We start from the raw sequence: 25492 nt of genomic DNA on the forward strand, positions 1-25492 counted from the left end.
GTGAAACCTCTTCCACGTTACCAGCATAGCGTTGCGGTTCCCCCCGGGAGGTTCCGAATGCAGCCATATCAGGTGTCAAGGCACTCGACGCTGTGCAGGTCCGTTCACACCTAGAGAGCCAGCCCACGAGGCTGGCAGTGGCCACCACACACTGCAGCCACCCCAACCCTTCTACCTCACCACGGCTCTTTAAAGGAAGCCACGAATTATACTGAAGCTCCATGCTGAAGGCAGGGGCAATGATTCCATTTGACAGATGTTAAACCAAATACTTTCGTATTTAATTATGTTAAAGAGTTCCAGAAGGTTAAAACCGTAGACAAATGCACAGAACTTCTGCCAATGACAATGAACTGAGGCAGCAACATTGTCATCCCCATGCTTTAAACTGTGTCTAAAGCAACTTCTAAACAAGTACAATTTGGGATACTCATGTAGAACTTAAACAGTGATTTTTTTGTTTGCTTTACCTAGTATGAAGGGGTTTCGAACACTTCAGTAACTTATAACTAGTCCCACGGTTGCCATTTTCCCATCTGCTTCTCATCAGCAGATATTTTGCTTTGTACACCAATAATAGATTATTTTTTCTGCCAACAATGCAATCTAGTTTTCATGGTAACACTCAAAAGCATTCTAGTCTTGCTCCTCTTCATCCCCATCCTCATCTTCATCTCCTTGATCTCCAGATTCTATATCATCCTCATCTTCAATCTGAAATTAGGAAAGATCTGTTGTGAGCAGTAACATCCCTTAACTCTGATCCAACCTTCTCAAGGAAAGACAAATGCTGACAGAGTGAAAATATGCTTAAAACTAACCAAATATTATCACACCGTAACAATTAGTGCTTAATAAGGGCAACAGTCATCTTGTAATGTCACACAGTTTTTAACTTCTCTGCTAAGGACGGCTGACAACTGGGGACAACCGCCTCCACTCAGCACCATCGGTTCTGCCCCATACATTTGAGGAAGCAACTTTATATACGCTTCATTTTCCCATACAGGTGCATGAATTAAACCCCACATTCTTCACCAAATAGGCTGGGGAGGAAAATGTGTCTGTCCAGTGCTTTGCAGTGCCACAAGTGAAACTGCTAACGTCTTCTAGGGTACTTTTTTTATTTAAGTCATTTAAAAGTCAACAGACTCAAAGATTCCATGGCTGCACCTAGAGGATCCACACTTGCTACACATGCCGTTCAACAGAAGTAATGCCTCTGCCCACCGCAGACTCTTTAAAACCTAATTCCTGCAGCTGAAGCTAAACCACATGACTGCCAAATACCGAAACGTACCCTTCCTTCCAGAAGGATGGCATAAATGACAGAATGACAGTCTCCCAGTTGGAAGCCCAGGCTCTAGCCTGGTGTTGATCCACAGTATCTGCAGCACAACAACTAGTTCCATCCACCTTACAGACACATCCCCAGCTCCGAGTCACAAGGATTCTGGAAAGAAACCTCCTGGAAGACAAGGCTCCCAGACACCGCCCCAACAGTCTGCAGTGCTGCTTAAGAAGCAAACTAAAGCTTTCTGGTTCTCACTTGTATTATCTGTGGAACGATCCCTTAGGATTGTAACACAGCCATCATCTGCTTTCTAGTTGGCAACCAGGATAAACTGCAGCAAGGCCAGGTATTGTTCCAGACATACACATGACAAGTAGTTTTCCTCACAGGAGTTTGGTGGGTACCTCTCAACATCCCTAAGCCAAACACTTCCTTCAAGAGGCAGTTACCATCTTTTATTGATGGCTGCCAATACAAGTTGAGAAGGCAACTCTGGTAGATTCGACAGCCCTCTATTTATAGAAAGAGGCCTCAGCAGACTTACTGGATCACGTACTGCTGTACTCAGACCTGACTCGGACCAGAGAACTCACTGGACCCATTGTTCTGCTTACCGGTACACCAAGATCCTTCAATTTGACCTTCAGTGCAGACAGTTTCTGATCCTGGTCAGCCAAGAGCACCAGAAGATCATCCTGCTCTTTCTTTGATTCTGCAACTTCTTGTTGAAGTTTACTTTTCTCATCTTGCAAGATAGCAACCGTACTACTGGATGAATCCAGGTGCTGTTTTAGTGATTCTTTTTCCTCAGAAAGGGCTTTGACTTCACTCTGGCAACAGGAAAAATCCCACACAGAGTTACACCATAAGCACAGGACCAGCTGAAGCCCCGTTTCCTACAAACACATGCCACATGCTACCTGTAAGAGCTCCAACTCCACTAAGGGCCTGGTGGCCTTGCTCCCACATACTTCCTTACCCAAACTCCCCTTATTACCTACTAGGAGCAAGGTAGGCAGGAGTCTTAACAGTGGCTACTTTCTTCCCAGGCAAACTGGACTGCCCGTGTCAGAGTAAAGCTATTGCCTAGACTGTGCCTACCAGCTCTTTGAAGGCAGACAAGGTCTACATTTCCCAAGTGAAAAATGAAGGAGGAGACTCATCTGGCTTCCCCTACGGAGCCTGAAAAACTTCACATGCTGAGGAAATAAACCACTTCCACCCAAAGTCTTTCCTATTGTAGAAGTCCTCCTAACTAAAGGCCGAGTATCAAGCAACTTGGTTTGATGTTCATACACTACCAACCTTCAATTCTTTTATTTCTTGCTCAAGTCTTCCCTCCAATTCAGGGTTGTTTGCTGCTGTTGCACCGCTGCCTCCTAACACAGGATCTGCAGTTGCGTTCTGTGGACAAGAAATTTATGATCAGAGCATCGCATGCCTTGCACACAAAGACAGCAAGCTAAGATGTTATACAGTCAGTCATAGAATTTAAAAGCCTATTTTCTTCTTACAGCATAGCCAAGGTGTGGTAGTTACATACATCCTGCAAGGCATCAGGAAAGATCTGTGCTTCCTGGAGTCTCCATAAACACATAGGCACGTGCGCACAAAAAGGAGCCTTATTTCATCAAAATGCACTCTATAGGAGCTGTGAGGTTTTTTCTAGGCAGACCCTGTCTATTACAGGCCACCAGCCTTCACCGAGATGCTTCTTGAGTGCCAAAGATGATATTTTTTTTATCAGGCTAAACATCCAACTCTTGTATGGGACTAGTAAAATTAGCAATAGTTTAGTCTCAGACAGCCCTTTCCCAAGTTTTACTTTACAAAATGCGGCAGCTGACTTTCAGCTAAAACTGCAACATGGCATGAATTCAAGACAGTTACTTCTGCGGTTATGCCACAATTAAGCCAAAGCTGTAGGAAAGGCAGGCAGTGTGGAGGATGGCAGTGAGGTGGTCTGACAACTGGTGACAGCACGGAGCACGTGAATGTGCCTCTGCATCCTGAGCACACAAGGCCAACGCATGCAACGGCATCCTGTATCGCAGCAGCTGAGACTTTCGACACTGGAAGTGTTAAAAGCTGCCTTCTCTCAGATCATCTGCACATTAAACACCTGGTATTTTGCCCACACCAGTCCTCTCAGAATACCGGAATTAGAACTTGGTACATAAGTCAGAACCAACCAGCCAGAACCAAGAGTTTAAGCAAGTCCAGCTACCACAGACCAGCTACCCTGTTTTCATTACAAGCAGACTTGTCAAGCAGGGCAGGCAGGAGCTACCCTCGTTCTGTTTGAGCACTGAACATGACGCATTGTCATCATGTCAATCATGTGACCCACACTCCTGCAGCTTTATCTGTTAGCTCTGCTGTGGAAAAGTCTAACATTTTCATGCAACTCATCCGAGTTCTCTAGCTCAACATTCACTTTCGAATGAGAGTTTTGAGGACACAATCACATCTATTTAGCTATTCTATAAGGCTTTATTAGGTAATTTTTCAATACATAGCTAAAAAAAAAGCTCTGAGGCATTCAGAGGTCTGTACAGGCAGATGCACCCACCATTCGCCATTGAAATAAATGTATGTCAACTTCCAAATTAGTATCATCAACTTTGTAAGAATAAGGATCCCTCCAACATACATGACACCATGCCTGTGTCACACAAGACTCTTCCTTTTGATTAGGGTATAAGCTTAAAAAACACTGAATAGCTGGTATTTCTTTGTTTAAAAATACCAAGGACCAATGGTCTCATGGTACACTGACTTACCTGGAATTCCCATCTTCCCTCATGAAAGGTGTTGTCAAGTTAACACAGTACTTCATTTAAAACACTGTTGGAATCAATTGCTAATATACATTCTTAAAACAAGACTGGTTTAGGACAATAGCTACAGACAGCATAAGCAGGAAACAAGTCTTCAAAATTTAGTCCCCAAAGAGAAAATAAGGAACTTTCTCACTGGTACCATTACTTGTAGCTTTTGATTTTCAATCTGAAGCTTGGAGATTTCTGCAGACTGTAGTTTTATCTGACTCCTGAGCATTTCTAATTCCTTTAGGAAAAAAAGACAAAACATACTTTTAAGTTAATTCGGTAAAGCAAGGTAGTTAAGTCTTAAGTTGAATGCTACCAGACTAACAGCTTAATACTAGCACACATGAGAGAAAAGCTGTATCCTTCAAGAAGGGCACAGGAACCATTTCTCTGGAAGAGAAAACTAGCCAGCAACACACACCATTCCCCACCCTGCTCTTACGGATCCTTTTCTGTGGCATGCCCAACCAAGGCTCCTGTCCAAGCCTCACTCCTGCTTCTAAAGGTGTTTCACACCACTAGCGCTTCCATTAGCATCCTCTACGCACTACTGTTCTTGGCACAGAAACCCACTGTGACTTATTAATCCAGAGATTATTAGCTCTCCAATCAGAAGCTTTGCTAGGTATTTTTTGAGCAACAGCTACCCTAAATTACTGAATCCACAGATATTTAAACACTTGATCTATACTGTACATCTAATACCTGGAAGATTTCATATCAACATTTAAAGATACACTTTACAATGGATAAATAGATTTTTCAGGTCTGAAGAGTCAGTTAAGTGTCTTCTGCTGGTTCAAACCTGCTTAGCAAAACCAGCTGATTCATTTTTGGATGCATCACCTTGATGCGCCAAGTACTACCATCATCACATAAAGGGACACCATTAAAAACATCGACATGCTCAGGAATCAACGCTCCTCCCTGAAGTTGGGCAAAGTTCCCTTCCCATCCCGAGCTACTACTGTTCACCGCAGCTTGGCTGAAATAACACAGGTTCACCTTCTGTAGTTCATTATTGTGCTCCAAGCCACCAGATTTGCTGGTCTGTGAAGACTGCTCCATTGTTCCCATTTCCAGCTGTGAAGACTTCTGTAATAACAACAGGAAAATCAGCCATAGAACTAGACAGACTACATACAGTCATGTTGTTAGAACACAAAGCAAACCATGTGCTTGCATGATCAAAGTTCCCAGCAGAGAAGGTGCAAATGGGCTAAGATATGCACAGCACAAAGCTCTGATTAAATGAGAACAGCTGGATGGTCCCCTCTAAGCTGGATGCAAGTGTCTTTCACCAATTCAAATACAGAGGACGCGCACAAAATAAAAGCAGCATGTGCTTTGTGACAAGCAAGCCACTAAATGTGTGTCTTAGGCATTACCCTCACTAAGCTCCTAGGAGACACCAATCATTTTTTTCTCCCCAAAACATGAGGGGGAAAAAAAATTTAAAAAAAGACTGATTCTACAGTAAAACAGGTCAGTGGCACAAATTTCTCTTGGGAACAGTGTGAAACAGAAAAGGCTCTGCTCAAGCCATCTCCCACCATATTTCCTATTATCATCATTCTACCGGTTACGTGACTACTGTCACAATGAGGATTTACACAGCTTAAAGCAAATTACAGCTGAAAACAGGAATTGGAAGCTGCATCAAGTTCTGCCCAGATAGTGCTTACCAATTTTTCAATCACTGAATCCTTTTCCCTTAACTGCCCTTGCAGCAGTTCATGCTTGTTTTTCCATTCTTCCAACTCCTCTTTCAATTTGCTCACTTCTTCTGTCTGAATACCATTCATCTGAAATGTATCACTGTGGGAATTATGATGCTGATTGTCCTTTCCTGAAAGACAGAGTTCATAAACAAAGGTCATAAACACCAACATTATTTTGAAGTTAGCTTCACACACACCAATTGAAGTATTTATTGGCTGTTCTCCTCCCACCCCACAGGGCAACACAAGCCATTTAACTCAAGAATGAAAGCAGAGTATTTAAGAATTCTCTACCAAAAGCTGAATAAAGAGCTCTAATTTGCCATCCCTTCAAGCATGTACTCATGACTGCACCTGCATGCTGCTTCAGTTGTTCAGTTCATCCAGAGTAAGTTCATAGACAAGTCATTCTATAGAGGAAGGACAATTGTTTCCTTATGTATTTTTAATCATAAATAATCCTGAAGGCAGAATTACTTTTTGAAGTCATGTCATATCCAGTTTATCAGGCATCTTGACCTGGGAATATCTTGAATATACTGCCCTGATTTAAGCATTCAGTTAGCAGTCTCTCCAGTGACAGTAACAGGCCTCATCTTGCACATCTGCTGTACCACTATTCTTCCCCAATTCACGCTTTCATTCACAGACCTGAACTTCAGCACACACCATGGCCCATCTGTTCACGTTCCGAGTGTTCTGCACAGGCAACAACTGTTTTGGATTAACTTAAGAAACAGAGGTGTAGAAATCCTTTACCAGCAGCCCTCTGGAAGCCCACAGTTCCTACAGCAAGCTTCAGCCCTTACACCTCTTCTCCCCGGGCACACCTGCAGGAAAGTAGCTAGGGTGGCAAGGAAGGGCTTGGCCTGCCATTGTGAGCAACCAAAGCGATACCTAGATCAGGTCAGAAGCTATTGCTAATCCCAGGATTTCCACACATCCATCTAAGTGAACTGTCTGGTTTACAGTGGTCTTCTTCAGGTGCTTGTTTGCCCCAAGACCAGGCCTATGTGGTAGACAGGTCCTAGCTCAAGCGCTCAAACAGATCTTGCAGAAAACAGTACCATTATTTCAAGAGACCCAAAACTTAAGCAAAAAGCAAGAACAAATTGTATCTCATTCACATTTTCAAGTTGTCTTCTCAGTACTCACTGTGCTTCATTCTGTAAGTTTAAAGGCACTTAAACTAAAACCTAGTACTTCTAGATAATGAAGCAAATCTGATGCTTAAACAAAATCATTTGCAATGCTGAACATCAACTTAAAAAAAAAAAAAGAGTATTTTATCTCTACGAATAGTTTTCATATGCTGCAGAACAGCATGCCTGAAGTGACAGAAGGTTGTCTGCTGGGGCTGTAGCTTGCCATAAATCACACAAGATCTTTGCACTAACAAGATTATTTTTTATTATTCTTTCTAAAGCCTACCTAGCTGTACTTTAAGGAGATTGTACTGGTCCTTATGCTGTTGGATCTGCGACACTTGCTGTGTAACTGTTGCTTGGAGCTGTTCATTTTGAGATGTTAAGGTGTTAACACGTTGTTTTAATTCTTCAAGCTCCTGATCCTGTGAAAGGAATAAAAAAGGCACTTAGGAGTAACAACACTTTTGAGTACAATGCTGTTGGGAAGGCAAATAAAGACAGAAAAACTTTTAACTCCACCATTACACACTGTTGCCTAGTGACACTGTTAGCGATACATCTGACAGATGAGCAGAAAAGCCTCATGCAAACCTGGATAGCTATTCCTAGGAAAAAAGCCTGGGAAAGACAGAAGCAGCCTGTCACACCAGACCAATGCCTTCCAAGTATTTTGGAAGAGACCTCCAGCATCCCCACACCAGAGACAGCGGGGCGGGGGAAGGAAATTATGAAATCTGACAATTGTACTTTTTCTCCACCGCACTGAAGCCTGCACGCGCTTGATCCACATCAAGAGTCTTTAAAGAAGTTGTGGTAATTGCAGTCACCCCATGTTCAATAAAGCCTCGCTGGTGGCTCAAAAGTGCCCCTTAATTCCACATGTACCACTATACTCTGCATCCATTCCAGATCCCTGAACTCTATAAACACCTGCTCCAGTTCCCCGTTAGCTATTTAAGTTAATTAGCTTTGCTCCTCTACTTCTCAATCTAAGCTGTGACAACAAAACAAATGAACTACTGTTGGACAAAAATTTTGAGAGTCCAACCACAGGCAGGTATACTCAGCCTTCACTGAAAAACTTAATTTCTTCATTCAGCCACACTTCATCTGTCATCTTTGCAAAGGTGAGAGCACAGAAGTAAGAACTGTATCTCTTTCTGAAGGGCTGTAAGGCCTCCACTTACTCATTTGGAAAGGCACACTTAAAAAACACAGGAAAGAGCAGATGTGCTCCCAGGAAAAGAATTAAACTTAACCAGTATTCTAAACACTGGTATTTCAGTTGAACCAGAACTTGGATTAAGTGTTTTTAGAAGTGCTTCTGCATTGCTATTTTCTTGTTACTTGTTTTGGAACATCAGGTATCAAACCATACTGCGGCACCTCCGAAAGCCAGAACAAACAACTTCTGGAGGCACACATACAGTGTAACTCCCTCTTACCTGCTCTCTAATGACTTTTTTGTAGTGAGTCACGATGTTGTCATGCTGTTCCAATGTCTTCTTGACCTCCTCCTCCTTTTTATCTTCCTCACTTGACTTGTAAATAGCTTTACTTATGACACCTGTCAAAAACAGTTTCTGTTAACCAAAGCCCAGTTCATGTATCCTCAAAACAGTCTCACAGCCTCACTCAGTTTAACTGCGTTCATGGTCTTAGAAACTCAACCTGCACTTTAAAAAATAATACAACTGTCACAAACAGGTTTAAGAAAATAGGAAACAGTGGGTTTTTAATAGCAAGGTTTGCACAGTTACTGCTTTACTGTTTCAGAAAAGCAAATGGGTGTTTTGAGTCCTTCCTATCAGAGAGGGTGCATCTGGCTTGCATTATGGCTCCACTCCACTACAACTGTTACCCAAGTGGCTGTGCAAGTAAGCGAAGGACTTACGACTACAAGGGCAACATACAGAGGAAACATGATTGGGCAAAACTGTCTTTAGTGTTGCTGCTTCAAGGTGTTTTCCAACTCTAGACAGATTTAAGCCAGGCAATATTAAGAAACAGGACATTAGATGTTAAGGATGACAATCTGTCTCTCTTGTGAAAGACAAAAGCCACAAAAGAATGCGCCTATCATTTTCTAACAAGCCAGGAAATTCAGCATTCATAATTTTTCTTAATGACTCAGAAAGAGCAAATATCTAGTTTGCATACTTCCACGAATCAAGCTCCTGTGACCATCACAACGTGCTCAATACTTCAGTCTCTATGTAAACACAGGTAAATACACATCTCGGCAACTCAGAGCATGTACTAACAATCACTTCACCCAAGAACAGTTACCCAGTTTAGTACAAGCCCTGATTTTGGGCTTGTACTGGGAGTATTTTTCCTAAATACCTGAACAGCGAGCTTCGGTATATTATTACTTATAGCTATTACTGTAACATTGTTTTTCAGAATACTCCATTTTAGTATTATCACACTGCTTTCAAGAGGGTTACATTCACCACGTTTAGTAGTTCAGTCATCAGTTCATCACGAAAACTACAGAAGTGAGCCCAACATTCTCACCTTCCAATTCCTTTACAAGCTTGGTAAATTCATGATCAAACATCATGTGGTCTGGACTAGAAAAACTAGGCTGGGGTTTCTGAGCAGCTCTAGAATAAAGTTCGTGTTTGCTAATGAAGCCAAGCTTCTCAATGAAGTTCTCCCTGCCAATCCTCTTCTCAATCAGCTGTTTCAGCTTCTCTCTAAAAGGAAGAAACAAATTAATCACAGTGCCATGCTCAGAAAGAAATAAACCCATCCCTCCCCTCAAGGTGGTTTTTGCAGTTATAACTTTGATTATCTGTCTCAAGTCTTAACCGCACTAGATGCTTTGCATTCAAGATGGGATTTTTCGGTTGCCACTGACATCTGTTCTCAGCCCAGGAATACACAGGTCAGGAGGACCTATGCAAAGTAACTGCCTGCTTTGCCTAGCTAGAGGTGGGTCAGTCATTTTGCATCCCATAAGGAACATGCATAGGAAACATTCAACCAAATTTCTCAACTGCACCACCTCAGTTAAAAGCCTCTTCAACCACCATCTGCTATTCACAAAGCCTTTCCCGACAGTCCTCTTATTACTTCTACATCATACTTACTTCCTATAATTTTCAAGGGAATTGTCATTGTAGTAGATGGAAATGCCAAGCAAAAGTGCACACAGGCCTTGGACAAGCTGCTCCTCTTCTCCAAGGTTTTCGGCTATCTGCCCTGTGAGCTAGAGCTCTTGTTAAGGATATTTTGAGATACTTCATAAGCACAATACATGTAACATACTTCTCCCTGTATAAATACCCAGTTAAAATTATTTTCACATGTAAAACCAAGCTTGATTAGGAAGCAGGCAGAACAGCTGATGAAATCCTTGCAAAAGCTGGCTCCTATTCTGAAGGACTCTGGTAATCTGTGGTTTCCATGAAATTTCTTTTCCCGGTAACTGCTTAACCTAAGAGATTTAGTTGTTGCAAAACAGACTTCCAGTTCGGATCAGGAGACAGTTTAGCTTTATGTACTTCAATCAGATTTTTTCCTGGAAAGCTAGCATAGAAGTAAGCTCCAACAGTAGAAGGAAGCATTCTTTCTACCTCTGGGGTATAAGAGTAAGTCACACTAAAAACATCAACAGGCTTGTCGTAATAAAAAACCCACACTTTGCTAGCAGAATGCTGGCAGCTTTCCACTGTACTTAAATTTACATCCGCATCTTATAGACAGGTCAGCGTATGCAGAGCACTGTCAACAAAAGGCTGGTTACAGCTCTTGCCCCAGCGCATTTTCTTTTATGTCATACAGTATCACTGCAAACTCATCTAGATAAACATTTAAGTGGAATGCGAATAATCCAAATAACTTCTATGCAAGTGGTTCTACTCTGCAAGCAGGTCAAGGATACGAAAGGTATATTGGCTGGATTGTGAAGGAAGTGCGTGACAGCAATTGAGCAGTTGCTTAGCCAAGTGCAAAGCAACATCAGTAGTCCAACCCTGGTCTGTACTTTGCTTCCCTTTGAAAAAAATAAAACCACCCATTGTTATCTTTCCACAGTGGAGGACTAAAACACCAAAAAAATCAGTACTGATTCAGAACTCCCCTGCTTCCACCACAACATTTTAAAAAACACAAGTCATGTCTTTCAAAAAACCCATTCGTTAGTGATACTGAACACAGCTTTAGTGCTTTGATGAAACAACTATTAAACCAGTCACATTTGACTGTTCTCAGAGCAAAACAAGCAACACAGATGTGAAATAGGACTCAATGCAAATTAGCATCAATATAAAATCATAACAAATTAGTTCTGCATTTATAATTAATACTAGGGTAACATGAAGGAACATACACACAACCCCTGTAAAGAATGAACACGGTGTAAATTAAGTGAGCTAAGGATTCCCTGTAATAAGACTTCCCCTGCTGACTAAATATAGCCATGTGTCCTAATAGTATTTTCTAAGTAAAGATAGAGAATACCAGAGTGGCTTTTGGTTCGGACAATACACACGTTAAGCCAGCAAGAATGCCAACTGCAGTATTTGTTTCCGCTAGCTAGGGAAAATTACGTTTTCATCTGAAAATTGACTGCCTCTTTAATTCTGTCTACCTTACCTCTGCTGCAGATATCATGGGCACAGCAGCATTAAGACAGCCATACCTCTCTTCCAATAGTCAATATTCAGAAAGCAACCAAGAAAAATGTTACCTGCATGGAAAACTAAGCTTCACACAGCACCAAGTACATTGTGTGAAGCAACTGGAAGCTCAAGGCAAGTCTTGAAGGCAAGATAAGGCATATAGAACTACTGGGATATCTTCAAAAGAGGGCAAGAAAATACACTGCAACAAGTGGTCACCGGGATCAAGACAGTGGCAAGAGAGAGAAGTATTCATCAATGACAGAGTCTGTGCTTGAGACATTGGACTTCCACCCTTGCTTCTGATAGCCTCTACGCTTCAGGGCCGAAGGCAGTGTAGTTTTTAACTTTAGCTAAGCGTCTTAAAACAAACAAACAAAAAAACCACCAAGGTCTTTGTGTAAGCCAGTTTGCCCATCAAGATGGCCAGTGAGTAGCAGCCTGGTTAGAAGATCTTCTGTAGTAGGCTCCCAGCTACCCAACGGCCCTTATAGACCACAAGACAGACAGGAATTGAATCTAGCAACTCTGGAAAAAAATACCAAGCTCTGAAGAGACTGCCTTCAAGGACTTCCTTCTGAGGTCCTGTGATTTGCTGCAGTATACCACCATCACTAAGACGAAACCATCTCCTTAAAGGAGAACTCAGACTACAGATGGAGACTGCAGCAGCCATCCCTAATGCTGCACACTTAAGTAAGGGAACATCTGGCCCTTTTTTATCATCACCACTACTTCCAGAAACCCAAGTGCACAAAGTCAGAACAGCAGAGAACACAGCTGCCCTCACCAACCACACAGCACCTGCCTGTTGTGTTTCACGAGGAGTACTACATGCCCTACTAGCAATCATTGTTTAGTCTTTGCTACAGGTTTGTCTGCAGCTTTGTTGTGACCCTGTCACACTGCATACACATTATCTTCCTGGCTGCTACAGTTCTAGTTGAATGCCACAACTGGTGTCCACTGACCTAGACCTCACTGCGAGTTACCTAGTCCCCACCAAACTATTTTCCTCTTGCCCTCTCTCTTCCTCTGGACTCGCTCATCTAGCTTTCCCCATCACTACTGTGCATTTCCCATACCCACCCTGTAGCTGGTAATCGGTTAACGACTTGCATGCAATGTGACACTTTCAGATCTCTGCTCATGAGGTGATATTTATTTCCAAGACAGTCTAACGACAAGACACATTTAAGAGCTACTTGCATGCAGCAGGTTTACCCACAAAGGCAAGACAGGATGCCCAAAGAGCTGTCTCGCCACTTTTTACCTGCTAGGTAAGGCTAAGAACTGTGTTCACACCCCAGTCTTCAGGTGAAGCATGAATAAAGACACAAAGTGGCATATCATAGGTTTTACAAGCTTATATAGAAAATCGTCTGCCACGTCACATTGGTGTAGTGACCTACAACAGTATTGTCTTGTCAAGCACCTCAGCTGAAGAACCTGCTGACAACCACACAGGCCCTTCCAGCTGCACCAAATGGCTACATCACCATTATCTGCGCAAAGACATCAGCCACGTGAACATTTGTCAAAAAATCAAGTCGATTCTCCCCTAGCTGAACAAAAACAAATGCCTGCTTCAAACAGAACAAACAAGCAGCACTACAAACCCTTTTCCCCTCACTTACATCTACAAATGCAGGCTGTTACTGTCCCAGTACTATTATGCAGTTCATACTCACTGGGAATTACTATAACTGGCAGTCTTGCCCCGCAGCACATGGGCACACCTTGTGCTTCAAAGAACACTGGTACAAGTGTCCCTTGTCAGAAATGCAAAGTTACTTCTGCGAGCGAGACCTGGCATTTACAGCACATTATCTGCTGGAAGCAGTCGCAAAACACATTTTTTCTCCAGTGCTGCATGATATTCCAAGGTCAAATTAACATGTTCTGCCTAAGTGTTTCCACACAGTCCAAAACACTTGCCCCAAAAAAACCTCCACGCAGCTATTTTCTAGACATACCATGATAACACCTAGTGTGATAGATGACACCTCCCCATGGCTGCTGTTCTACAGTTCAGGGCTGGTAACAATACAGCCCCAGCCCTTAGAACAACTGTGGTAAATAAAGCAGACTATTCCACAGCAGTGGTATTTCAGAACTGGTTTTTTTTCTGCCGCTGATAACCAGCTCAGCAGTGCTGTATGTAGCACAGCCTGAATGTCAAACTCACTTCAGGGGTCTCAGGGGTCATTTGCTACTAATGAGATCCCCACTATTCACAACTAGTAGCTCCAAGTTTAAAAATTCTACTGGTAAGTAGAATGTACGAAGTGGCCAGAAGGCAGGTAAAACACCATTTTTCTTTTAGCAGTCAGGAAATCAGCAGCATGTGCCCACTTCAGATCATACCAGCTGTTTGCTACAGGCCAGTTTGAGAAAACAGTATTTCTAACAGCTACAGTTTTTCTTACAAGAAAGCACATCTGTTAGGCGAACAGATGGTGAATGAGTCCACCCCACCAGAAAGAAAGCACCCGTGCTACCCAAGATCTTTATCCCATAGTTTTGTGGAGCACCCCCCGAGAATCCCCTGGAGACACAGAAAGAGCTTGTTATGCTAGGAAAACCCCAAACCCAACTGCAACACAAAGCTGTAAGTGGAAATATGTCAAAAAGCAGTTAAAACCTCCCCAGCAAAACCCAAGACAAGAGGAAAAGGCCTGCTTTTGGCAAGAAAATGCCGAAGCTGTGCCAAAATATACATACCCGTCTGTCGATCTTATCACCCTGCAAGTTACATACATATTACTTGAGAACCTTGAAGCGGAACACATTTCAGAAACATCCCCCCAGAGCCTGAGTCCCTTACATCATTTAAAGCTAAAGAGCCACAGGCAGTTTTACTGACTCAAGTTTACCTCAGACAAAAATGCCAGGAAAAGGATAAAAAGGAACACTGTCTATTTTCAGGTAAAGCAGATTTTAAAAAGTCGCATGAACAAATTCAGGATTCCACATTCTGCCATTATTCTTAATCACAGACAAGTCTAATTGCTGACAGAATTAACTAGCTTATTATTACAACCATTTGGGGGAAAAGTGTGCCTAACAAGCCAATGTCGCAAGAAAGTGCGGGCTAGGAGGTGAAATTCATGCACTTGCCATTTGCAATGCCAGGTGTTAAGCAAGTTCAAAAAATGCTTTTAGCTTTGGAATAGCAAAACCCACAACAATCAATACATGGGAGCCTGGTATTTTCAAGATGTTTCAAGTTAGCAGTTACAGGTTAAATACTAATCAAGCAGTTCTTCACAGCAACAAAACGTGACTGGGGATCCTTGCCAGTTTGTCTTGTCTTTTAAACCACGTTTAAGGTCTGGATGCTTTAGGACCCTGCCCTGGTTTCAGCTGGGATTGAGTTAACTTTCTTCTCAGTGGCTACTGCAGTGCGGTGTTTTGGATTTGGTGTGGGAACAGTGCGGTTAAGGACTTTTTGGTTTCTCAGGCCTTGCCAGCAGGAGGGCTGAAGGAAAACAGGGAACTGTGAGGGGACACAGCCAGGTCAGCTACCCTGAACTAGCCAAAGAAGTATTCCCTACCACGGGACATCATGCTCAGTATATAAACTGGGGGGTTGGCTGGGGCAGCAGATCATTGCTCAGGGACTAGCTGGGCTTCGGTCACCACGTGGTGAGCAGTTGCACTGCGCATCACTAGCTTTCTTTTCTCCCTTCCCTTTGGTTTTCATTGCTCTCCCCTTCTCCCTCCTTCTCATTATAATGCTTATTGTTATAATTATTGTTCCTTTGGTTTTAGTTTATCTCAATTGTTAAAACAGTTCTTATCTCAGCCCTCCAGTTTAGCATTCCTTTCTGATTCTCCTCCCTGCCCCCCCTGGGTGAGGGGAGAGTGAACAAGCAGCTGCGTGGCACATAAATACCAGCTGGGGTTAAACCACCACAAACCCTCTGCCTACTGAGAGCAGACAACATCAAGCAGCAACCGCTGATGAAAAAGCACAATTTGCTGCTTTTCTCCTCCCCCTGAAGCATAGAGCACTTTAAGCAAAACATAAAAACAGTTCGCAAAACAGAGTGAACAGTCATTCATGTCTTGCTGCCACACGCCTGCACAGAAGCAGCGTTCTTTCTAGATACCGGGAGTTTAACCCAAAGCGGGGGGAAGTCAGTGCTGTACCTGCGAGAGGATGTTGGTGCACTGCTGCAGCAGTGACACTGGTGGGTTGCCGATGCTCGTTGCTAGCTGAACCCTCAGGAGCTGTTCTTTCAGAGTGGCATTTTCCTGTAACGCGTGGGCCAGGGCCACAGCGGCGCACCAGTTTGAAAGAGAGTCCGTAGAAAAGAGGCCCCCACAGAGCAGCTGACCAGCTGAGACAGAGTTACCTGTCGCTACCAGAACAGGCAAGAGGTATAAGCACGATTAAAACAAGCCACAAAACCAGCAAACTATTTACAACATCAACAGTTAAAACACAGAAAAATGAAACCAGTGAAGTTTTAGAGAAATCATAAGCCAGATCATCTTGCTTGGATCAGACACTTCATGGCAGGTAAATAATTTTGCAGAACACATCAGTTGATGCATTACACCTCAGTGCTAGTACACAGCTCACTGCAAAGACGTTAGCTTTGCGTACCGTCAATAGTAGATGGCAGAAGCGTTGAAACGATTTCTCCTTGTCCTTTTTGGTTTTTGTATAAAAAGCACTGGAAACAATAAAGAACGGCACAGCGTAGCACAAAAGGCTGCCTTTCGTTTACCATGGACATGAGAAGTACTACAATTGCAGGCCTGTTTGGAAAGGGAAGAAGAAAACTGTTAGGACAAAGTTGTGAATGAAGACAACAGCAGACAGAATTTGGAGTGTAGACTTCTGTCTACTCTGTAAAACCTTTGATTTTACTACCAAAGTTTTTCAGTTACTTAAACCACAAAACAGCATATTCATTATACATGACTGCACTGAGCTACTGCTCCTCCACAGTATTTTCATTTCCCATCAAGTCCCCTGCTAGGTTCAAAAACACTGTAGAAGATGTCTCATAAGGCCACAAGCAACTCGTAATACAGAATGCTCTTTTTCTATCCTCACACTCATATTCAAATGCTGAGATGAAGATCTCCTTAAGCTAACACTTGCTGCTCCCCAGTCTGAGTAAATATCAATTAGCTGCCTATTTTCTAACCCTCTAAATCCTTTTGTAGACTGGCTAACAGCGGCAGCTTGTCCTGATGTAGGAATTTCAACTATTGCTCTTTCTACTTTTCAGGTACCACAGAACAAATAAAATCAGTTCTAGGCCTCATCTCTGTGGAAACACACCTGACACCTTCATGCTATATCTAATACACCCAGTGTGAACTTGAAGCTGTCACTCTGTATCATAATTCCAAACTCTGAATTCAAACAGTCCTCTGGATTAGACTACCATTCTCCCATACCAATACATCATTACCTAACACAGTTAAACACTTTTCTTCCTCTACCTTGGTGGATTAGAAGGTGCATTTACAGAGGCAAAGTAGTCTTGGTTCATCTGGCATCCTCGAATGACTTCTGATACTGTATTAATGGTCTAAGAAAAGGCAGAGAAAAATATTAAATGGATAGTTAATTGTGAGCCATAATTTACTACCTAGATCACTCAAAATTATTCAAGACTACCCTGACAGCTCAGTATCAAAAAACACACACCAAGTCTCAGCATAGAGATTTGCTCAATAAAACCATTTCAAATGAAATCCCAACAGCTAACAGCTGTGAAGCATGCTGAGCAAAGCTTAAGGGGCAGAAAGCTCAGATGGGTTTATTATACCCTGTTACCTCCAGCTTTATTTTCCATGTCAGATCAGTTTGGCTATGACAGCCAGTTAAACTGGATATTTTAAAGAAGTCAAAAGGTGAAACCTTTTAAGAACTGGAACAGAGGCTGCTCCAAAGGAACCGGTCTATGCTCAATCTAAGCACATCATTGTATCAAGAGGCAAAAACACCTCATCCTAACTGCTGACAGGGCTTTCTAGAAGCTAGAAATCCCTCATCACTGGAAACCAGCTGAGGCAGAATGGTTCTAGACTCTCTAAAAAGAAAAACAACAACAAAAAAACCTCACCCCCAAAACAGGAATCAATTCAGCCACTCTGGGATATGCTGAAATCCAACAGAAGGAATAAGCAAACCCAAATACTTCCAGGTCACAGAATATCATGCAGAAGACTATCTTACGTGTACATTGCCCACACAGGAAGCTGACATCTCTGGCATCTGAAATACTTTCTTAGCAAATACTGTAATTTCAGTTTGCAGCAACCAGCTATCCCTGTAGACCCCTGCTTTCACCCGTTTAGTTGTCCCCACCCCTACATCCTTTTGCTCCCTCTTACTTCTGTCAGGATATCAGCAGGAACTCCAGTTGCCATCAGGATTGTGCAGAGCTGCTCTAACAACCCACAGTGAAACATTGCCTTCTGACAACTGCTGGTAGCTCCAGGAGGATTTGTGGGAGACACGAGTACCCGCACAAGCTAGAAAAAAAAACCCAAAACATTTCTATGTGAAGAGAGCCTGAGGCCTTCTGAAATGCAGACCAAAACAGATTTACCCATTTAAAGTTTAGCCATGAAATATGTTTGTGCCTAAAAATGGAGGTAGAAGACAATTAAAGCACATTCATCTCATTACCACATGTGGCTGTTTGACTTCAAATTCAGTGAAAGCCTCTAAAATCTCCCAATATTGGACTCTGTTGCAAGTAAGCGATGAGAAATCAAGCTGTAATTATTCTGTTGTCCTGGCAAATGGTGAGCCAAATTACATTTCATGAAGTGAGAAAATGCCTTCATTACAAATGCTCAGCTTCCACACAAAGTGCCACAGAACAGAAACAGCTTATTTCATTTTTTTTTTGAGGGGTGAGCAGAAGGGAAGATGCCCAACACACAATAATTACGAACCCATAGTGAAGACAGCTACTGAAATTCAGTTAATGCACCACAGCCATACATGAATTCATACAGAAGGACTCTTTATGTAGAACAACCCTAATTACGTATTTAGCTTAAATCACTGTTACATCTTGTTACGTGAAATGAAGTTACATGATACGCCAACTGTCACAAATTGACAATTTGGCAATAGTATTTGTGCCAAAAGCAGTACACCTCATGCATGTTGGCAGCTAATTCTGAGCTAAAGACAACACGTGGATTTTGTAGTCACCTGTTACCTTACACTTATTCTTCATTGCAAGAGAGCTGAATAAGCGTTGACACGCAAGCGGCACACAGGAGTTAGATGAGGTGTTTTACCTGCAGCATTAGATGAAGATTAGTTACTTTCTGTGCAGACCACCCGCAGTTGTCATCTCCAACTTCAAACCAAGGCTTCATACGCTGAATGTATGAGCCTTCTTTGAAGAAATTCTGATTGGAATTATTATTCTTCAACAAGTTTTGTAATAGGAGGAGACAGTCTTCCACTACTATTCCTGGTGAGACAAAAAAACCCAAAAGATTAAGCAAGAGGTAACATGTAGAAAACTAAATAGCTTCTCCACGCACTAAGTATGTTCTAGATGGAACAGAGCACACACCTCTAAACTCTTCATTCTTAACAAACATTAGATTTGGATCAAGAACTGTGAACCTTATGCAAGAAAAAAAATAATTAAAGGTCGCTCTAAATGAAATACATCAATGTTGATCCAGCATATTTCCAAGGAAGCTGTATTTGTGTTTCTTCCACAAGTCTGAAGCAAAAATGTTATTTCCAAAGAATATATAGTTTGTATGAGTTAATTGGGTAGGAACGATAAGAACTTCAAAGCCTCACAATCGCTTTGTGTCTTGAAGTATACCTACTTCAGAGTCAGGCTACATAACTGTCTCTCAATATTGTAAGCACTAAAATGACGTTCGTCTTGAACTGCATCATGATACAAATGGCAGTTCTTACTGGGTTACAGATTCATTCTCTTTAATCACTAGCTACATCTTCAACTCATGTCAAAGCTACTTTTCAGGTTATTTTGGTGGAGAAGAAATTCTTAGAAGCAGCCCTTAGAAAGAACCAATTCAAACTCAACACCTTGGATTTGCAACAATTTTATTTTTTTTTTATTTTTTTTACCCTCAGGTTTTATCTGTACTTTATAAAGCACTACAGCTGCTAATCAACTATGTACTCTGTAAAGAGAAAAATATTCAGACAATGCTGCCCAGACAACAACATGAATAAAGGCAGCCTGCTTCTGGTATTGCTGGGGTGCCTCCAAATCTGGACTCAACAGAAAGGATAAAGACTTACTCCTTGCATTTCTGAGAACACACAGGCAGTGCCAGACCCAGGAATGGGAGAACAAAGACAGACCAGCTGTCACACTCCCCCTTCCCACTCCTGCTGCAGAGCCACAGCTGGTAACCCAGCCCTCGGCAGGGCTGTGGACAGGAGGAACAGACACGGAGCAGGGAGGAGGGGGAAGCAGAGAATTCTTAGTACTCAGAAATTTACATACCAAGTCTCCTAAAATTATTAGCTGCCTAAAAATAGCAGCTTTGAATCAAAGGCTTGCTTAATCCTTCCATGCCAACATACTTGGAATAATTCAGCTGGGAGAGAAGCATTAACTGCTCCTGCAACCCACAGAAAGGTCACGGATCAGCAAAACTGTCTCGTTACTGAAATAGATACTGTACCAAACTACAGTCGGTGGTAAACTCATCATGTGTTGCTAACCAAAAAAAATAAACAAATCACACCTGAAGTGCTACATCATTTTTGCTCATTTTTTTTTAGCCTTTTTTCCTATGCCCTGACATGTAAATGATTTGGCAAGGAGCTGACCAGAAAGGTGAAGTTATTAGTGAGGCTGAAGAAACTAAGCAAGCTTTTACTTCCAGTCACTCCAAGCATCCAAGGATCTTGCAGGAGGAATACACATGCTTAACTCTGTAAGTGACAAATGCAACACACACATATCTGACACTGTCATTCAAATCATACACATTCACAGACTTAAGCCAAACAAGAACACACACACTCATGCTCAGAGAAATTAACTGATGTTTTAACTAAGTACCTCAAGACCAGTTTTCAAAAGATGCTGAAACCCTGCCTACTTGCTCAATCAGGTTTTGCTTGTTTTGTTACAGCTAGGCTGTATGTTTTGATCCTTCTACCCACTAACCTAGCTCCAATTACGTACTAATGTCAGCCTGTGAACATTGTCACCTAATAGAAGCACAAGAGCGTAAGTCTTAGATTTTTCTGTACCTCCATCACTGTTTCCTTCTTCTGTTATGATATCCAGAAGTCTCTCAAAGGCATTTTCAAAGGCAACAATCTTCTGTATGGCTGCATTGCTTTTTGTCAATTGCTGTAACAACAGGACTCCCTTGACAGGTTGCGGAGAGAAGAAATCAAACTTAAGTCTTATTAGAACTACATTGCTTTTCACAAGTCACAGCTCTTACAAGGACGCTAAATCAGCAGCATAATTCTTGGCCAGAATCACAGGACAGAACTGCATCTAACAGCTCAGCGCATCTAACAAAACCCCCCGTGGACACCACAGAAGAGTTCCCTTGTGCCTCACTGCACTTCGAAATACAAGCACAGTACTGTTAAAAAGGACACTAAGTGGCCATAGAGAAGAAAGAGGAAACCTGTAAAGCAACTCATCTTTTCTGTAGTAATTAAAGCATTTTGGCATCCAATGAGTGAAAAACAACAACTGAAGTTAACCGGCAGAAGGCCAAGAGAAAGATCAGTTAACACACCAGAAAAACCCTACCCAAGGGTCAATGTTTGCATTTAATACACAGTAACAGTTTGCCTTTCTTAACGTGAATTGTGGTAAGACATCTGAAAACCACACAACTGACATCTTAAATATTTTCAATTAGCAACCACAATGAATTATTCACATTTGTTTAACTTAATCCAAATTCTGCACAAGTACTAAGCAATTCAACTGGCAGTTACTATTTATTAAGAGAATAAACTGCCTTTGTTCTGTACTTACATCATTTCGTATAACCTCCCTGGAGTCTGCTAGTAAATCCATGAGTCTGGAAACACCTGTAAGAAGTGCATAAAAAAAAGTATAAAAAAGGTGCCGGGTTTTTTATCCTGCAAGTCTTTAAAACACCTTGCTTGAGACTCCTCTAGCCTTCTGCCATAATGTGTGCTGAGCTTCCAGCTTCAAATTTAGCAGCAGTAAACTCAACTGCTTACCCATAGGGCTGACAAGAATTATCTGCTGCACTTGAGGTCCTTGCTGCTTTAAAAGAGATGTAAGTAGTTTCACTCCAGGCCAACGAACATGGAAATCAAATTCCTGCAAAGACGAAAAGGAGTACATTAAGTAATAAATTCCTCAGTATTCGGCTTTCTCTTCTACACACCAGTTATGAACAGACACCAAACAGGTAAGGGATTTCATCTCTTGTCAATTGCTTTTTCCATCCATCCTATTACAGCACATGGCCAGCAACTCAAAACACTGTTGTATTCTGTGGTTCTTTCTATTTTATTATCAGCAACATGAACTCCCAGCAGTTTCCTTTCCTCCATCTCCTCTCAGGTAGCGTTCCTAGCTATTTCTTCCTTCAAAAAAACAGTAAGTCACATACTCCAGGGGTCAGCCCATACTCCCCAGAAATCCAAAAGGGAAAGGAAAGCAAACCCTTTCGTATCTTTTTCCTATTCCAAAACAGCAGCTTCTTTTAAAATTGGGTCTCATCAGCAAGAGAAAGCTCAAGAACTAAATGAGTCCATTGAGTTCAGACTTGACCAACCACAACCCTTTGGGCTCCCCAAGTCAGTTCAAACTCAATTCAACAGCAGTGACTGGACCTACATCTCAACTGAATCACCTCACAGAGCTTTCTGTACTTCTAATCCTGCTCATTTTAAAGCATCACCTTCAAGTAAGCCAGCAGATCACTAATTTTGACAGGCAGTCTTATTTTAACTCTGTTCCAAGTTACAAGTGAAAGATGAGTGCATGTCATCCTTTCCTCAGCACCCTACCTACCTCAGTCACTGGCTGAGAAAAACACCTCCACCTGCTGCAAAAGAGAGGTGGCGGCTAATCAGTCTTCTAACAGTCTCACCAGACTAGATGATTTATAAAGCTTTTTCTAAAACTGACTCTTGTACACAACAAACCCTGAATTGCATGTATTTCTAGCAAAGAGGATGCTGAACTAAGGCATCTGTAGAGAAAAAGAATGGATAACCTACAAAACACATTGCAGGCTTCCAGCTCTGCAGAATGCTATACACCTTTTTATCAAATGACACTTCTGTGTGCACTTGTACACCAAGCTCATTTCAACAGTCACGCAGCTACACCTATAGGTTTCACCCATCTTTAGGACAAATGCTTGCTGTTTTGAACTTGCAGACCTCAAATTTGGATCAATAACATCACCAGCACCCTGCTGCAGAATAAGACCCTAGTCTACCTTGTAACAGATACATCAAACAAGTACATCCTGGATTTTCCTAAAATACATATTGCAATTACGCATCTCAGGAGTATATTTATAAACCAACCTTTCACACTCACGAAGTAGTTTTACAGGACTGTCAGCCACAAACAAAAGTTTCAGAGATAACTTTACTAACTCACTAACCATAGTCTACAAAACTGCTCCTGATTTGCATTTCTATCTATTGAGGCCATAATTTGGCATTAGGGGATATAAGCCTCAGATATACTGACAAATGTTTCAAACCGCTGAAAACATGACTTAAATTCCATATGGAAAGAGTAGAACATCATCTTTTTACTAAAGATGGACTCCAAGGAGGGAGAAGAAAAAGAAGAAGGAAAAAAAAAAAAAAGGAGGAAAATAGATTCACATTGCTCTTTCTTTCAAGCAGGATCATATTCTTAGTTTTCAAACAAAATTTTTAACAGCTGAGAACAGAGACAGTCCTTGAGGATAAAACCACTGGAAAAGGAGTTAAACATCATGCTGATAGAAAGCAGTCACTCTTTCTACTTCAACTGCATTTCAACATATGATATTATCTCATTATCATTTAATGATCACCTGAAAATTATACTTGCACATGTGACAACAGTTGCAGTTTGTAGAGCAATATTTTTCACTGTTTCCAATCAAGTATCTAAAACCCTTTCAGTGTTACCCTGCTTGAAAAGCTGCACTAATGGCATACATCCAGGTCATAGTCTTCACTCACCTCCAACCCCATGTTCACTATGTCTAAGAATAGCTCACAAATGACACAGGCTTCACTAGAAAGACAAAAACATAGCTTTATCCATCAAAATAACCTCCCTGGACAGTGCTACACATCCCTCAGTATTGCCAGTATGATACTGTTACTCACCTCCACAAGAGTCAACAAGAGTGTGACATTTTCTTGTTGTTTAATGAAAATCTCTGTGAACTGACTTCCCAAATCATCAACTTGTTTTGGTAAGTTTTCTTCTGTAATAGTAAAGAAGTGTGTTACAACACATAATTAGAAGGACTTCAGGTAGCTGTGATTTGTATTGTTACAAAAATAGGACCATGGGTGACAGTTTTATAGAGTCACTGCTATAAGGCTAACTGACTTATTTTCAAAACAAACACTGCTGGCAAGCTTTGCAAAAAAGAGAAAACCTGCATTATTCTAAACATAACTTCTATTGAGAGATACTTTGTTTTAAATGCAGGAGGAAACCAAGAATCTACTAAACAAATTCATTTCATCATTAAAAGAAAAAACCCCACACTATTTCCATTGATCATATCCAATCAGATTCACAGTTCTCACCCCCATAGCTGCCTGTTAGAGATATAATCAAGCACATGCCTAAGTGAGGAGAGAATTCCAGGAGAAAGAGAACCCTCCCAGCAGAGGAGGCACAGAAAGTCTCAAAGCAGCTACGTTCACATGCAGCTGAACTGATCTGGTAGAGAAGTTCCTCATAGGGACCATTCACTAACGTGCAAAAGCGAAGTACATTTCATGCCAAAAGGCTTGAAGCAAGCGGTGGGGAATATAAACCATCTAAAGCTAAATGGCTCAAACACCTCATTTACTTATTTTGGTTTAGCAATAGAAAAGACTCAAAATCAGGAAAGGAGAGTAAATTTGAAACAGATGAGCATCAAAACCTCTCAAGTCTTGAAATCTGAATTAATTTCACATGGGTGAGGAAGTGCCATTCTGTTATTTACTCTTCAGTTGTGCAGAATTGGGGTAGCACACAAATTCTGTCTTACACCATTGCTTCATGTGTCATTGTTGCACAAACAAAAAACAAATGCAAAACTGTCCCACAAAACAATAGGAAACATGCCAACAGCATCTCTGCACTGCTGCTGTTTTTCTAGGCTGAATGACAATTTACAAAGCTATTTCACAAAACAATGGCATGTAGGTACTACTCATTAGTGTAGTTAAGGAATTTCCATAGAATTGCTCTTCCTCAATTTTTCAAATTAAAAGGGAGGTTTTTCACTATACTTTCATTTCGGACAGGAAGAGAAGACATTTCACTCAAATCCAGCGGAGTTTCTGAGACTTCAGCATTTTAACTACTCAAGAGGAGTTCAAATCCAGCCCCACTCAACAGGGATGGGAATTCAGTTGTACATGACACCACTGGCTACCCCGTGTGAAAGGGGTCTCTCACTTTCTTAAAAAAATAGGTTGGTTCTTTGCTTGGTCGTCCTTACACAAGGCCTCTTGCAACAGTACAGAAGAGTGGTGAGCACAGAGTAACTGCTGGGAGGGCAATACAGAAGGACATGTGCACTTATGTCTGACTCCAGCCAAGCACCCTTCTCCCTACAAAGCTTCCTCGCCCTGCGCATCCCCTAAACCACTTGCTGCTTTGCTGCCATCTCTCTCCACAACCTC

At 41.7% G+C, this 25492-nt stretch overlaps 1 protein-coding gene across 2 annotated transcripts in view; it reads right to left on the minus strand.

Moving 5' to 3' along the window:
- Window positions 1–259: 259 nt before the first annotated feature.
- Window positions 260–25492, minus strand: part of USO1 (USO1 vesicle transport factor) — a 37052-nt gene continuing 11819 nt past the window's right edge. Inside the window, exons 5-25 of one of the 2 annotated variants that reach the window (XM_080408590.1) lie at window positions 23969–24069; window positions 21839–21941; window positions 21627–21682; window positions 20876–20996; window positions 18913–19091; window positions 17989–18129; window positions 17092–17180; window positions 16241–16395; window positions 15781–15992; window positions 14350–14370; window positions 10887–10997; window positions 10093–10211; window positions 9515–9696; window positions 8440–8561; window positions 7278–7416; window positions 5811–5974; window positions 5131–5220; window positions 4277–4363; window positions 2600–2698; window positions 1909–2124; window positions 260–714 (exon numbers count right to left, since the gene is read on the minus strand). In XM_080408590.1, the coding sequence (XP_080264716.1) occupies window positions 637–714; window positions 1909–2124; window positions 2600–2698; window positions 4277–4363; window positions 5131–5220; window positions 5811–5974; window positions 7278–7416; window positions 8440–8561; window positions 9515–9696; window positions 10093–10211; window positions 10887–10997; window positions 14350–14370; window positions 15781–15992; window positions 16241–16395; window positions 17092–17180; window positions 17989–18129; window positions 18913–19091; window positions 20876–20996; window positions 21627–21682; window positions 21839–21941; window positions 23969–24069 (2585 nt within the window). In that variant the 3' untranslated portion in view covers window positions 260–636. The remainder of the gene's footprint in view (window positions 715–1908; window positions 2125–2599; window positions 2699–4276; window positions 4364–5130; window positions 5221–5810; window positions 5975–7277; window positions 7417–8439; window positions 8562–9514; window positions 9697–10092; window positions 10212–10886; window positions 10998–14349; window positions 14371–15780; window positions 15993–16240; window positions 16396–17091; window positions 17181–17988; window positions 18130–18912; window positions 19092–20875; window positions 20997–21626; window positions 21683–21838; window positions 21942–23968; window positions 24070–25492) is intronic. The other variant, XM_080408591.1, reaches the window with a different exon arrangement.

This window comes from Falco punctatus (genome assembly GCF_963210335.1).
Source record: "Falco punctatus genome assembly, chromosome: 1".
NCBI classification, from domain to species: Eukaryota; Metazoa; Chordata; class Aves; order Falconiformes; family Falconidae; genus Falco; species Falco punctatus.